At 34.8% G+C, this 16,759-nt stretch overlaps 2 protein-coding genes across 2 annotated transcripts; both read left to right on the top strand.

Moving 5' to 3' along the window:
* Positions 1-1,256: 1,256 nt before the first annotated feature.
* LOC131644340 (low affinity inorganic phosphate transporter 1-like) lies at positions 1,257-4,334 on the top strand. Its single transcript, XM_058914815.1, has 2 exons — positions 1,257-1,414; positions 2,541-4,334. Exon 2 carries the CDS (start codon positions 2,570-2,572, stop codon positions 4,187-4,189), a length of 1,620 nt encoding a protein of 539 aa, XP_058770798.1. The 5' UTR covers positions 1,257-1,414; positions 2,541-2,569; the 3' UTR covers positions 4,190-4,334.
* A 10,284-nt stretch (positions 4,335-14,618) lies between these two features.
* Positions 14,619-16,386, top strand: LOC131618150 (low affinity inorganic phosphate transporter 1-like). The gene has a single exon (XM_058889415.1). It carries the CDS (start codon positions 14,651-14,653, stop codon positions 16,229-16,231), a length of 1,581 nt encoding a protein of 526 aa, XP_058745398.1. The 5' UTR covers positions 14,619-14,650; the 3' UTR covers positions 16,232-16,386.
* The last annotated feature ends 373 nt before the right edge of the window (positions 16,387-16,759 follow it).

Raw genomic sequence — 16,759 nt, 5'->3', positions numbered from 1 at the left:
CCCGAAACCAGTAACAGTGTGTATGCCAGCAATCATGACTGTTGAAGTGTCGAAAGCCTGAGTTGCGGGAATGCCAAAATCCCCCCATAACCACTCCCCCGCAACCCATCCTCCCATGGCTCCAATAGAGACGTGTTGCAACAAAGAGCAATTAAAAAGATTCGCGAAGCGGTCTTTTAAAGGGCCTCCGTCCAACCATTGAGAATGCCAAAAAGATGTTGTGTGCCCATCTCCCACCTGAAAAAGAAAATTGTTAGTGAAAAAATTCTCCGGTAAATCCTTCCTTAAAGAGCTTAAGTCCGTCCACCACACTGAATTATTTCTCCCCTTCATATCGCTCGAGCTATCACAACACAATCTAATATTCACATCTTCGTATCGAGCTTTAAGCATCCTATACCATAAATCTTTGGAAGCTCCTAAAATCCTCCAATGCCACTTCAAGAGAAGCGCTCTATTAAATTGATCCAGCCTTCTAAAACCAAGACCGCCTTTATCCACCGGAAGACACAAGTCGTTCCATTTAACCCAATGCAACTTCCTCCTTTCCTCCAACCCTCCCCATAAAAACTTACTTTGCATTTTATTTATCTCCGCTATCACCTTCTTTGGGGCTTTGTAGAAAGAAAGAGTGAAAATAGCCAAACTACTTAATATTGATTTGATAAGCGTAATCCTCCCTCAAAAACTAAGCCAACGCCCTTTCCATGAATTCAATTTCCTCTTGATATTATTTAGGAGATGAGACCAAGAGGAAATCCGCCTAGGGTTTGATCCAATGTGAATACCAAGGAATTTAAATTCCTTATCCTCCTCTCGACAATTTAGGAAGTTAGTGGAAACTCCCAAGAAGTGCGCATTAATGTTTACCCCGATCAATTTACTCTTGTGATAATTAATCCTTAGGCCCGATACCAATTCAAAGCTCCTCAACACCGCTTTAATAGCCCAAAGATGCTTCCAACTCCCGTCCCCTATTAAGAGCGTGTCATAGTGAGTTTGATAATATCGCCAACAACTGTTACCAACCATGAATTTCCCTATATAATTTTAATCACAAACAAGATAAAACCATCCTAAAGAAATTCACTAATTACAACTCCTACAAACAATATATAAAAATCAAAGAAAAAACAAAAATAAAAGAAAGCCTTTAACTTACAGGGAGGCAAATAATTTGTGAAAGCGTTGACTTGAACATCTGAATTATATTAAAGTCTCGTGAATGGGTATATACCACATATTCCTTCATTGATTCTGGACTTTAGTGTCATTCTTTGAATGGCTATCTTAATACAATCTTTCTATATATATATAGCTTCTCATCTCTCTCTTAATTGTATCTCTCCATCCCAACATCACAACAAATGCTTCTCTCTCCTCAATCCACCAATTTGTAACTAACTAGCAGCAGGTGAACACACTTTCTCTCTAAATATATTTATATATCTCTCTTGTTATAAACTTTTTTTGTTTCCTTAGTGGAAACTTATGTTGTTGTAGTCATGAAAAAGAGCTTCCATAGTGGAAGCCCCACTTTTTAGTTTTTGAGCAATTACAAGCTAGAATAAGAAGCACAAAGCACAAAACACAACTTTCTGTTTTTTTTCTCAGATAATAATAATTAATAATAATATACAAATCATAACTTTTTCACTGTTCAGAATTTGGGATCTCTCTTTTTCTTCTAAATAATGATTTCATGATCCCAATTTCATGGCAAACAAACAAAACACAGATCCTTTATCTTTATCTTTTCAGTTCTTGGTTTAGTTTATGGTGATTTTCCATTTTCCATGAAACAAAAACACACAACTAAAAAATTACCAAATTAACCTCTGCTTCATTTTCTAGTTCTGGAATGAAATTCATTGAAAAATTGTGTCTGGAATGGAATTGGTACAGAAGAGTCAAATTCCTTTAAACATAGAGATAAGAGCAAATAATTTAGAAAATTCAACTTTCTGCTTTCGTTGACCTTCATTTACTCTTTTCTTCTGCATGAGAAAATCAACATCAGCTGAATTCATTTTTATTTTTCAAATCTTAAAAATGATTAATTTCTTGCAAAAGTCTACTTTGCTCAATTTATTAATAATTTGTATTTAGAATTTGAGATCATTCATTCTTAATAGTAAAAATATCAATTTTTTTAAGAATACCTTAATTCAATCATTGTTTAATTTGAATTTTGATGGATTTACTTAATTTTTTTTCTTCAAGTGTGATGTTACGGCTTAGGCTTAGAACTTGTGCTTCTATAATCGGATGCCTCTGCATAGTAATCAACTGACTTATCATAACATCTTTTTAAATTTATCTGATGAAATAAATACTTTATGAAATTATTTGGAAGAATTTATGAACAAAATTTATGAAGTTGTTTTCAACTTATTTTTTAAGCTCTCAAGACTAGTATAGCTAATGAAAGTGTTTGACTTTTTTTACCTTTTGTTTAAAAACAGTTTATTCATAAGTGCTTAATAACTTGTTTATCCAAACAAAACTTATGTGGAAACTGATATATTTTTGTTGTGCAGTCAACTTGTGATCAGGCAACAAAGTTGGTATGGCAGGACAACTAGGAGTGCTTAATGCACTCGATGTCGCAAAGACACAAATGTACCATTTCACAGCAATTGTGATTGCTGGAATGGGATTTTTCACAGATGCATACGATCTCTTCTGCATTTCACTTGTGACAAAGTTGTTAGGAAGAATCTATTACACAGATTACAGCAAACCGAAACCTGGTGTTCTTCCTCCCGGTGTTCAAGCCGGTGTAACAGGTGTCGCGCTAGTTGGAACTTTAGCAGGCCAACTATTCTTCGGTTGGCTTGGTGACAAATTGGGAAGAAAAAAGGTTTATGGTATGACCCTTATGCTTATGGTGGGTTGTTCACTTGCCTCAGGACTTTCCTTTGGAAATAGTCCAAAGAGTGTTATGGCAACACTTTGTTTCTTCAGGTTTTGGCTTGGTTTTGGAATTGGTGGTGATTACCCTCTTTCAGCTACAATTATGTCTGAATATGCTAACAAAAAGACGCGAGGCGCTTTCATCGCCGCGGTGTTTGCTATGCAGGGATTCGGAATCATGGCTGGTGGAATATTTGCTTTGATTGTAGCTACTGCATTTGATCACAAATATAAAGTTCCTACTTATGAAGAAAACCCGGAAGCGTCGCTTGTGTTGCCGGCTTTTGATTTCGTTTGGCGTTTGATTTTGATGTTTGGTGCTGTTCCAGCCGCTCTTACCTATTACTGGCGTATGAAGATGCCCGAGACGGCTCGTTACACAGCACTTGTTGCTAAGAACGCGAAACAAGCCGCTTCTGATATGTCTAAGGTGTTACAAGTTGAACTTCAGGCTGAAGAGGCGAAAGTGCAGGAAATAGATGAGAACCAAAGCCAAAAGTTTGGCCTTTTTAGCAAGCAATTCGCCAAGCGCCACGGAATGCACTTGTTGGGAACAACAACTACTTGGTTTTTGTTGGACATTGCTTTCTACAGTCAGAATCTTTTCCAAAAAGACATTTTCACTGCCATTGGATGGATCCCTCCGGCGAAAGAAATGAATGCAATTCATGAACTTTACAGGATTGCAAGAGCACAAACACTTATAGCAATGTGCAGTACAGTTCCAGGTTACTGGTTCACCGTCGCGTTTATCGATTACATGGGTCGATTCGCGATCCAACTGATGGGTTTCTTCTTCATGACTGTTTTCATGTTTGCTCTAGCCATACCTTATGATCACTGGAAACAAAAAGATAACAGAATCGGGTTTGTCGTGATGTACTCGCTAACTTTCTTCTTCGCCAATTTCGGTCCAAATGCCACTACATTCGTTGTACCGGCCGAGATTTTCCCGGCAAGGCTAAGATCAACCTGTCACGGTATCTCGGCTGCTGCTGGAAAAGCTGGAGCAATTGTTGGTGCATTTGGATTCTTATACGCTGCACAAAGTAAGAAAGCCTCCGAGACCGATACTGGTTACCCAACCGGTATTGGAATTAAGAACTCCCTCATTATGCTTGGTGTTGTTAACTTCTTTGGAATGGTATTCACCTTCTTAGTCCCTGAACCAAATGGTAAATCATTGGAAGAAATGAGTGGTGAGAATGAAGATGATGGTGTTGAGGCTATTGAGATGGCAGGGCCAGGAACTGCTAGGACAGTACCTGTTTAATAATAATAATCTCTGTTCAAACAACTTCAAAGTTATTACTATTATTGTTACATGACAATTTTAGTTTTTTTTTCCTTCTGCAAGATGCTTTATAATAATGATGTAGATACTACGATATCTGGTTTTGAGTTCTAATTTTATATCAGTTACAAAGTGTTAATGTATTTTTGCTCCTGTTTTTATTGTAATGATATTTATATACTCATGTTTATGGCCAGATATTGACTGTTCTTTCTTTAATTTTCCTTCTTCTCTCATAAACTTCAAAACTATATGTTTGGTGCACAATGTAAAGGTGAGAAAACATAAGAAAACTGACTTTGAAGTTTTTTTTTTTAAAAACTTCTCTTTGTTTGGAACTTGGTAGAAATGAAATATTCAAATTAAATGCTAAAATTAAAGAAAAAGATGAAGGAATGAAACAAAGTTATATCCTAGTTAACCACCACAATTTGATAGTTATGTCCCGTGCTTTCACACTTAAATTGTTTTTTACTATAAACAAAATAGATTACAACCACTAACATTGTCCAGGAGACAATAAATAAGATTTCTCCCACAAAGCATCTGACTTAACTGAATTTTTTTTCCTCTTCTTAAAGATATAAGCTTCAACTAAGTCCTTTGAGAAAATTATAAATTGAAGTAAAAATTTGTTTTAGTGTGAACAAGATAACTCTAAAGAAACTAATTTAATACCGTGTTTATCTTTTGACAAAAAGTATTTGATATAATGGATTATTAGATCAGCGAGAGAAAGTAAGCGCCAATCCAGGGCATATGACAAAAAAAGAAATTTGATGGCGGTTGCAAAAAATTCTAGCGAGGATCTATTTGTGTTAGGTTCGAGCACCAAATTCTAAGAAAGTTGTTGAGATCTCTTAGTATCAGGTATGAAAATCCATTATTCAACAAGGCGAGGAACTCTTTGGGTTAGATCCAAGCAGCAAAATCTTAGGAGGCGAAGATCTCTTTGTGTTAGATCTCAGCGGCATCAATTTCAAGGACAACGATCTCTTTGTTTTAGACCGAAGTTTCTTTTCAACAAGAGTGAAGATCTCTTTGTGTTAGATCCGAGCATCTTGTTCAACAGTGCGAAAATCTCTTTGGGTTAGATTTAAAGGTGTTCAAAACCAAACCAACCAAATAGAAAACTGCAAATCAAACCAAATTAAAACTGTAAAAAATTGTATTTGGTTCGGATTAGTTTGGGTCATCTTTTAACAAAACAGTACGGTTCGATTTGGTTTGTGGTTTGTATTTTGTAAACCAAATCAAACCGAATCAAACCGCAATATGTTACCACCTAACTTTTACTTAACTCACATCCAACCCAAACTTAAACCTATTACACCTTAGCCTTATGATTACGAACAATTTTCTCATCCTTACACATATGATTTTAGTTCCGATCTTCTCAAATCTCTAATAGCATTATCACGCCTTCTTTGCCACATACATTTTTCCTCTTTTTCTATAATCTATACTCTCTTATATTCTTTCTTTTTCACCTTCTCATTTTTATGCAAATGTTACCTATTTTAGTTTCGTTTTTATCGCACAACTTCTTCTCTAATCTCTCAACTCTTTTGTTTTTTCTTTTTCACTTTCACTAATCTCTCGTCTCTTCTATTTTTGTTTCATTCTAATAACTTTTATATTGTTTTATAATATTATTTTATGTTTATTATTCCGCTTTTGTCTAATTTAATTTTTACATATTAAATAGAAAGTTGTTGTCAAAATATGACGAGTTTTGTTGTTATTTGATAGTGTATGAATGTCTAAATACAAAGTTATATTGTCATCTATATGTATATGTATGATTTAATAAAATATTTGTAAAAAACCGAATCAACCGAACCGAACCAAACCGCATTAGTTTGGTTTGGTTTGGTTCGGATTTTTTTTAAAAGCCAACCGCCAAACCAAACCGCACGATTTTTTCTCTTGCGATTTAGATGATTTTTTCGTCAAAACCGCCCAAACCGCACTGCGGACACCCCTAGACTTAGATCTAAGCATCATTTCAGCGATGTGACGATCTCTGTGTGTTAGATCAAAGCATCATTATCATGTGTGTTAGATCAAAGCATCATTATCAGCAGTGCAAGGATTTCTTTGTGTTAGACCTAAGCATTATTTCAACAGCGTAACGATCTCTAAGTGTTAGATCAGAGTATCAACTTCACAAGGGTAACAATCTCTTTGTGTTGGATGGGAGTTTGTTTTCAACAATGCGATGATCTCTTCGTGTTAGATTAGAGCATCTTTTTTCACAAAGCGACGATCTCTTTGTGTTAGATCGAAGTTTCTCATAAGTAGTGCCAAGATCTCTTTGGGTTAGATCTTAACATCATTTTCAGTAGTGCTAAGATCTCGTTGTGTTAGATCTTACACTACTATAGAAAACACTTTCGGTAACACAATATTACCACGGCCATTTATCCACCATAGTCATATCTCATTTTTTCCATGCTTCTTTTATTGTATTATTCAAAAACATTTCATCACGGTTCCTTTAAAGAACCTTTGTCGTATAATTTAGCTGACAATTTTCAAATCCCAGTGTCAATATTTTTCCATATTTTCAGTACAAATAAGCGCTCGTTCTTTAACATTTATTTTTATTTAAAAATTGAAATTATAATAACTACGGGTGTTATGATAAACCATGGTTATATGTTCCATATTTCACTACGGTTGAATCTTGCAACCGTTGTGAAATTGTTTCCCTCAAAATTAAAATGTAACAGGTACTTTATTCCTTTCATAACACGGTGTACCCGAGCGAACGAGACAACAACAATTGCGAAATCTTCACCATCATCTTCAAAGAATCATTCCAGGAAGCAAAATATTCACCTTCGAAGAATCATTTATGGAAGCTAAATTATCGCCTTCATCTTCGAAGAATCATTTCTGGAAGCGTAATCCTCACCATCCTCTTCGAAGAATTATTTCTGGAAGCGGAATCTTCACCATCCTCTTTGAATGTCTGATACGTTACCATTCTCTGATGCTTGAATGTTTTGGGCCAGTCAATCGTTACTTGTTTCTTTCATGAATCAGTGGTTTGTGTTTATTGAATATGCTTTAGATTATTGTGCTTTTATGTTTTATTCAGATTTACTGCACATGCTTTAGGTTTTGTGCGTGTAGCATTAGTGTGTCATTCACAACAGTCCTTTTATATAAATTTCAAAATTTGTTATGGATCGTAGTTGGAAGAAAGCTAATAGATTAGGTCCAGTGTATGAGAAAGGAGATCTTGAATTCCTTGAATTTTTCAAAAAAAATGTTATCGACAATAATGGTATCTTTTATCGTCCTTGTATTGTTTGCAAGAATATCATAAAATAATCAAATAAAGAAATATTCAATCATCTATGTTGTGATGGATTATGTCAAATTATACGACATGGACGTGAAATGGAGAAGTGGATTATAATCGAAATGAGTTGTCATAAATGGATGAAGATGATGAATATATGTGTTCATGTAAAAAAAATTTGGATCACCTCCCGGAAGTCAATGCAGTGAGGTTGCAACTGTATTGTGTAAGATTGAGAGGGTGAATGGATAGATTAAGGGATTCGAGTTGCACAATAGTAGTATGCGTGAACTCAAGAGTGAATGTCTTGCTTATTCCTCAGCTGGAAGTCCTTATTTATACCTTTGCATTGATGATCTGAAGCCATTATGAAGTGACTCTTGGAGACCCATAATAATGGTACTAATCATAACTTCAGTCACCGCCTTTATGGAACATAACGCTTTGCATAGCAGCTCGAACATCCTTTCGTATTTGTAACCGCCACATTCGGCTAAGGCTAGCCAGCAACCGATGTGCTAACCCGTAGATCCTTCAGACTTTCCTAGTGTCCCGAGTAGGGGTAACCCTCAAGCCTACTCGGTCGAGTTCTACAAGCTGGCTTCTTTGCTACATCTCTCAACCTCAGATTCTGAGCTCTTAAATTGGCCTAAGTATTTTTGGTATGTACAACATGGATGATCGACTAGAAGATATGATCCATGATAAGGGAGGATCGTCTTATCTAAAAGCTCATATTTATGATAATTTATGCAGCGCCAAAGATGCGCTTTTATATAAGGGATGCACCAGTTTTAAGTGATTGTCTCCGTTGTTAAAATTGTTTAATCTAAAGGCAAAAAATGGGTGGTCGAATAAAAGTTTCAAATAATTGCTTGATTTGTTGAAACAAATGCTATCAGAAGATAACAATTTTCCGGATCTTTATTATGATGTCAAGAAGATATTGTGTCCAATGTATTTGGCGTATGTCAAAATACATGCATGCCCTAATGGTTGCATATTATACAGGAAAGAGTATGAAAATTTGGATCAATGTCCAGAATATGGTGAGTTGCACTACAAGTTGAAGAACAACAATACTGATGACAATGTAGTAAGAAGTGTCCTCCTACTAAATGTTAGAACAAGATTTGTTCTGATCAATATTCTTAGTTTTGATGATAACAAGGATATGAATTTTGTGTGAGATAATGTGGTACTCTAATACATTGCAATTTCCTTTTCAGGAAATATATAAAGAGTATGCACAAATTAGCGCTCAGAAGCTTTGACTCAGAAGGTTCAGCATGCAACATCAGAACATGGTCTGGCAAGACATCAGAAGATGGTCAAAGCAGAATCAGAACATGGGTCTATGGAAGCATCAGAAGAACTTGAGATCAGAAGCAGAAGCACTGAAGTTCTCATGGTATCACGCTCAGAAGCACTTCAAGGTCAGAAGACAAGAAGATGCTATGCACCAAGCTGTTTGACTCTGATGATACTCAAACGTTGTATACACAAACATCAAATCAGAAGAAAGTACAGGTGGCAGGCTACGCTGACTGACAAAAGGAACGTTGGAAGCTATTAAAGGCAACTCAATAGACACAGCGTGAACAAGGCTCGAGGTAGTTGACAAAAGCGTGAAACATTAAATGCAATGCTGTACGGAATACGCAAAGCATTAAATGCTCCCAACGGTCATCTTCTCAAGTGCCTATAAATATGAAGTTCTGATGAGAAGCAAGGTTAACCAATTCTTGACGATTTCTGTGAATATTAACTTGCTGAAACGCTGTTCAAATCAAAGCTCAGAAACTTCATCTTCATCAAAGCTCAGAAACTTCATCTTCATCAAAGCTCACTACATTGTTGTTGTAATATATTAGTGAGATTGGGCTTAAACGTTAAGAGAAATATCACTGTTGTGATTATAGCTTTTCAGAAGCATTTGTAATACTCTTAGAATTGATTACATTAATTTGTAAGTAACTAGAGTGATCAAGTGTTGATCAGGATACTCTAGGAAGTCTTAGCTTGTGTCTAAGCAGTTGTAATTAGAGTGATCACTTGGTGGTCAGGATACTCTAAGAAAGTCTTAGCTTGTGTCTAAGCATTTGTTCCTAGAGTGATCAGGTTGTGATCAGGATACTCTAGAAGACTTAGTCGTGGGCTAAGTGGAAAACCATTGTAATCTGTTGCGATTAGTGGATTAAATCCTCAGGTGAGGTAAATCACTCCGTGGGGGTGGACTGGAGTAGTTTAGTTAACAACGAACCAGGATACAAATAACTGTGCAAATTGTTTTTATCGTTCAAGTTTTTAGACTACACTTATTCAAACCCCCCCTTTCTAAGTGTTTTTCTATCCTTCACTAAAGTGTTATGGTAGTTGCCAATAATTTCAAGGTTCAAAAGACTTTTTGCTAATGCAACTGACGCAAAGAACATAAGATGACATGCAGACGAAAGAAAATGTGATGGAAACATTCGCCATGTAGAAGAAAATTGATTAATTGTTTCTAGGTTTTGGCCTTGAGCCAAGAAACTTAGGCTTGAGCTTGCCACGGATGGAATGAACTAGAGCCGTCAAAATGGGTTAGCCCATTTGGGCTGGCCCGTCAGGCCCGAATAATCATAGGGCTTGGGCCTAAAAATTAGAGCCCATATTTTTCAGGGTCTTTTTAACCCAGTCCTGAAAACCCGTTACCCATTAGGGCTAGCCCATATAGGCCGTGGGTAGCCATTAGGCCCGCATAATTATAAATTTTTAAAAAATATTAATATTTATATTATCTTACTCCGAAATAGCATATTGATTTTTCTCACTTCACTAAATTTTATCTCTATTCTATTCAATCTTTCTCTTTTAAATATTATACATTAATATAATCAACATTTTTTCATCATATTATATTAGTTTTCTCTTATAATAAATATTCAAGTATTATTTTATACAATTTATACATAAATTGTATTTAGAAACACATTATAGTATTTATAAGAGATGATATAGTACTTAAAAATGTATTATGTTTAAAATAACATAATTTTTAATTTCATTTATAATAAATACTATGGAGTTTTTATTTTTTAATTTTTTAAAATTAAAAACGCATTTAGAGTCGGGTAGTCCGAAGCCCATCTAGAGCCGAGCTCGGGTAGTAAATCTCGAGCCTATATGTGTGGCCTGGGTTAAATGGGATAAAATTTGTCAGTCAAAACAACAAGGTGGATTGGGGATAAAAGACATAGGTATCTTTAATAAAGCTTTGCTACTTAAATGGATATGGCGCTTTTTGGTAAAAGAAGATTCAATATGGGGTGGAGTGATGAAGGTGAGATATGGTGACATACAGAAAAGGCTTTGGGTTAGAGGTGAACATCTCTTTAATTCCAATGATTCATTGTGGTGGAGTGATCTAATGTTGGTGTATGATAAATCTGATGGTGTTATGGAGAAGATAACGGTTAAATTGGGCGATGGTAATCTGGCTTTGTTTTGGAAATGTCGATGGATAGGTACGGATACCTTGGCAGCCTTGTTTCCAAACCTATATCTGGAAATATGGTCAAAGGATGAATGTGTTGCTAGTATGAGGGCCTGGTGTGGTGCTGAATGGGTGTGGAATATCGTGTGTGCAGAAGAAGTTTTGGGCATCGAGGCGTCAAAGGAATATGATGAGCTGAAAAACTTACTGCATGGGATTAAGCCGGTAGGGAATGTTAATGACCGGATTGTTTGGCCTCATGATACGCGTAAAATATATACTGTCTCCTCTGCCTATGATTTATTGTTGCAGGTCCGAGCGGAGGATGTTTTAAATGAAGAACTGAACCTTGGTAACCGACTCTGCTGGGGGGCTATTGTCCCTTCGAAACTCAAGATTTATGGATGGAGACTACTACTGGACAGACTGCCAACTAAAAAATAACTATTTTGTAGAGGCATTATCACACAGCTCCAAGAGACCCAATGCATCTTGTGCCAATAGGAGGTGGAGGACGTTTCTCACTTGATGTTGCAGTGTGATAAAGTGCAGATTTTATGGAGAAGAATTTTTCTATGGTTGGAAGTTGACATGCCCATAATAGTAGAGTGCTGCAACCATTTCCTGAGCTTTGTAATAGTGTTAGCAGGGAAGATGTCACCTAAAAGGGCTGCTGCTATTTGGTTAACCATTTGTTGGTGTATATGGAGGCAGCGTAATGATATTCTGTTTAATGCTGCTGTTTTCGACTCGGAGGAGTTATTTTACAGGATACTTTGGCAATCGTGGTGGTGGCTTGCAATTACAGCCAAAGATAGAATTATGTGTAATTTTTATGAGTGGTTTAAAAACCCTCACTTGTGTCCTTAAATTGTTGGTTTTTCAGGTCTTTTTCCTGTTTCTCTTGTAAGGGTTAGAGTACCCCTAGTACTCTTTTAATCTATTACATGAGCTGTTTAAAAAAAAAAAAACATAGGGCCTTTTTGGCCCAGCCCTAAAAAGCTTAGGATCGGCCCGTTTAGGGTCGGGTAGCCCATTTTGACCGCACTAGAATGAATCTCTTTGATAGTATGAGTACTAACCATTCTTAGTGGCCTATTCTTCCCACGATTTACAATCTATTTCCTTGGTTGAGCATGAAGTGCAAATATATGATATTAAGTATGATGATGTATGAAGCAAGACAATCTAAAAATGACATAGATGTTTATCTAAGTTCATTAATTGATTATTTAAAATTTTTATAAAATAAAGGTGTTGATGTTTAATGCATATTCCGATGAAAAACTTTTGTACAAGTCTTGTTTTTTAAATAACAAACAAGTTTGATAAATAAGATAAAAAGACAAATATTTGCGTTAACTTAAATCAAATTATAAAAATTATAGTATCAACCACATCATAGATGAGAGAAATATATTTAATTCATGAAACTTTAGAATTAGAATTAAAAAAATAAATTTTTAGAATTAGAGTAAAAAAAATTAAAATATTTGAATCAACAAATTAACATAAACAAATTTCCTAGAGAAAGATTAAAAGTTTAAGAGGAAGAATTATGGTGTGTTTGTTTGATGGTTTAAATATACCATATTGAAAATGTTATTGCTCCAAATATAATTCCAATCAATTTGTTCGACAAATTATATAGGGAGTATTTATTTGATGGATACAAATTGTATTTTCAAGAATGTGAGGTTGAGAATCTTATATTTTTATATTTGTTTCAAGTTTTTATAAATTATGCGCACAAATCTTTTATTCCAAAGAATCTCAATTATTCATGAAAATTTAAATATTTATTCCCATGTCAAAGGGTGGAAATATTTTACTTCCATGAGAATAAAAAATAATCAACTATAACTAATTGCTTTTATATTATTTTAACATATTTGTTAATATTTTTAAAATTTTGAAATTATAAATAAAATAAAATTCAAAAATATTAGTAATCTTAATAACTTACCAAATAAATAGATAGGAATAAAAATTAATTTTAAATCGACCACTTACCAAAATTCTGAGAGGACGATTAGGGATGATGCACTAAAAGTGTAAAATAAATCTTGTCAAATTAGAATAAAAGTTTTAAGAAATTAATTACTATGCACTGTCAATGTAAAATTCTTTACACAATCATTGCATCACAACCATTCACAAATATCATTTTATAATTAATTAAATTAAAAGTTAAATTTCAATAAGCATTTAACGGTCACGATTCACTGACGGTGTAAAACTGTTTTATACTGTCAGTGCATACTGTTAAGAAGTGTGGTTAGGCCTCTCTTAACACACCCCCTCACGCCCAGGACTAGACAACTGGAGCGTGGAAATAAATGGCGGGTGGCCCGATAGCGGAAACCATAGAAGGTGGCCCACCGGATCTTAAACGAGGCTCTGATACCATGTTAAGAAGTGTGGTTAGGCCTAACTCAACCCTACAAAACCGGCTTGTAAGGTGAGGATTGTCCCCACTTATAAGGACATGTTCAGACCATATATTGTCCGATGTGGGACTCTTAACACATACCAATTAAATTCAAATTCTAAATCATTTATATGAGATTATAAAATAATATATTTTTTATTAAATGATAATTTAAAATTATTTTATATCATGAGTGCATCTCCTTTGATGTATGAGAAAAATAGGTAACCGTTTGTAACAACTAAACAAAATAGGAAGAAAAATAAAATCCTAAAACAGAATTAGAGTTTGATACGGAAAAAGCGTAGAATTGGATAGCAAGAGCATAGAATTCGAGAGTAAATTAAATTTAAATTTAAATTCATCTTTTAGTGAAAAAATAAAAATTAAAAATTATAGTTATAAAGAAGGACTCTTTGATTTGTATATGAATATAGCATATATATTCATTTTAAAGTATCAACGCAACACTCATCATTCGTTGATTCTTGCTCTCTTGCGCATAACCATTAAGGTATTTATTTAAATTTTTAATTTATCCATTCTATAATCACTGCTTTATTTTATCTAAATTTACTATTAGTTTCCTTTATTTCTCGTTCTCATGAAATAGTAAACCATTGTTTGTAGGTTCAGTTTTAATTAACAGTGTTCTTTATGTTTTTTGTTTACGTTTTTCATTGTTTTCCTTTTGTGTGGTGCCACCCTCTAAACCAATTTTAACCAAATTTAATAATACTATTTTTCTTTTTCACCGTCAAATGATTCAAATCGGCTTATAAGGGTAAAATCAGCAAGACATGCACATATAAACATTTTGTTATTATTATTATTTTTTTTTTGGACCATTTTTGTTATTATTTTTTAAAAAATTCATAAATATTTAAAATTAACATTGTTGTGATAAATGTTAAATTAATTAGGTTTGCTGTGCACGTAATTTAGGTTTACCTATAATTTTGGGAATCTTGTTTTGATTCTTTCTCTTGTTATTCACTAATATCGCATGTTCCGTTATTTATTATTATACCATTCGCATTACACCGGAATCTTCTTATATTTACTCTATCGATTTCATTATAAATATTTGCTATGAGTATCATAGCTTTTTATGATTTCAATTGTCATATTAGTTCTTATTTTATAATCTTTTCTCTAACATCTTTATTTGGTATATTTCAGTTTCAGGTTAAGGTACTTTTGTGAGAAAGTGTTGTCATCATGGCTAAAGAACAACTGAAGGTTCTGAATGCCCTTGATGTGGCCAAGACACAAATGTACCATTTCACAGCTATTGTGATTGCTGGAATGGGTTTCTTTACTGACTCCTATGATCTCTTCTGCATTTCCCTTGTCACCAAATTGCTTGGCCGTATCTATTACTATGATGGTGGCAACAATCCAGGTTCTCTGCCACAAAATGTTTCTGCGGCAATCAATGGTGTTGCCTTCTGTGGAACACTTGCTGGACAACTTTTCTTTGGTTGGCTTGGTGACAAAATGGGAAGGAAACGTGTTTATGGAATGACTCTTATGCTTATGGTCATAGCTTCCCTTGCTTCTGGTCTCTCTTTTGGGAATGATCCCAAAGCTGTTGTCGCTACTCTTTGTTTCTTTAGGTTTTGGCTTGGATTTGGAATCGGTGGTGATTATCCTCTTTCCGCTACAATCATGTCTGAGTATGCAAACAAAAAGACCCGAGGCGCATTTATAGCTGCTGTTTTTGCTATGCAAGGTTTTGGAATTTTGGCTGGTGGAGCGGTTGGAATTATAGTTTCATCTGTTTTTAAAGCCTTGTACCCTTCTCCAGCTTTTCAGGTTAACCCAACTCTGTCCACAGTTCCTCAAGCTGATTATGTTTGGAGGATAGTCTTGATGTTCGGTGCAATTCCGGCAGCACTGACATACTATTGGAGGATGAAAATGCCTGAAACTGCAAGATACACTGCTTTGGTTGCAAAGAATACTCAGCAAGCTGCTGCAGATATGGCAAAAGTTATGCAAGTTGAGATAGAAACCGAACCGGAAAAGGTTCAACAATTGGATCAAAACCAAAGACAAAGAGGGAATGATTTTGGTTTGTTTACGAAAAGGTTTCTTTGTCGTCATGGACTACATTTGTTTGCAACTGCTATTACTTGGTTCTTGTTGGATATTGCATATTATAGTCAGAATCTTTTCCAGAAAGATGTTTTTAGCGCAATTGGATGGATACCGGAAGCTAAAACCATGAGTGCCCTTGAAGAGGTTTACAAAATTGCTAGAGCACAGACACTCATAGCCCTTTGCAGCACTGTTCCTGGTTACTGGTTCACAGTTGCATTCATTGATAGAATTGGAAGATTTACAATCCAATTGATGGGATTTTTCTTCATGACAGTATTCATGTTTGCATTGGCCATTCCTTACCATCATTGGACTTTGAATGGAAACCAAATTGGATTTGTTGTCATGTATTCGTTGACATTCTTCTTTGCTAATTTCGGTCCAAATGCAACGACGTTTGTGGTTCCGGCTGAGATTTTCCCGGCAAGGCTAAGGTCAACATGTCATGGAATATCGGCTGCGGCTGGAAAAGCTGGGGCAATGGTAGGAGCTTTTGGTTTCTTGTATGCACAAAATAGCATTGGATTGAGAAATGTGCTTCTGATTTTAGGTGGAGCCAACTTGTTGGGAATGTTGTTTACATTGTTGGTTCCTGAATCTAAAGGAAAATCTTTGGAAGAGATTTCTGGTGAAGCTGATGAAGAAACTAATAATACTAATAGAGAATCTGCATTGAAGGCTGGTCTTCAAGTTTAGGATTTTCTTTTGCTTAATTAGGTTGCTACTTGTTTTTCTTATTTAGTTTAGTTGTAGGAGTCACTCTCACTTATAGGAGTTAATTTTGACCGTGTTTCTCTAATTTTGTTAATATCTCATGCTTATGTTTTTCCATTTTCTTGAGGTTGGAAATAGCTACTTAATCTTCAATTGTCACAGCATAGTATTACCTTACTATATTATGATTACGATAGAATAATTTTTACACTTATTATATTATGATTACGATAGAATCAACTACTTGAGGTGATCTTTTCTGATTATTTTAATTTTCAAGTGGTAAATAATAACTAAAATTGGAATGAATAAAGAATTAGTATGACATAGTTTCTTGGAAATTTTGTTAACTTCCTACAATCATAATTTTGTTTTAGGCCAAGCTTTAGTTTTCAAAGATGCTATGAGACCCCATTAGAATGGGGTTTGAGCAGTGTAGTACTTTATATGTCTTTATATCGTAGTTTGAAAAATTATCTTATTTGAGTCCAAATTATTGAAGAATAATTG

Source organism: Vicia villosa, linkage group LG1, assembly GCF_029867415.1.
Source record: "Vicia villosa cultivar HV-30 ecotype Madison, WI linkage group LG1, Vvil1.0, whole genome shotgun sequence".
In the NCBI taxonomy this organism is placed as follows: domain Eukaryota; kingdom Viridiplantae; phylum Streptophyta; class Magnoliopsida; order Fabales; family Fabaceae; genus Vicia; species Vicia villosa.
The sequence above is the reverse complement of the archived record's forward strand: the minus strand, read 5'-3'. Positions and strand labels throughout refer to the sequence as shown.

Coding starts and splice junctions, on each gene's coding strand:
- LOC131644340 (XM_058914815.1), top strand. CDS start 2,570: ATGGCAGGACAACTAGGAGTGCTTAATGCACTCGATGTCGCAAAGACA.
- LOC131618150 (XM_058889415.1), top strand. CDS start 14,651: ATGGCTAAAGAACAACTGAAGGTTCTGAATGCCCTTGATGTGGCCAAG.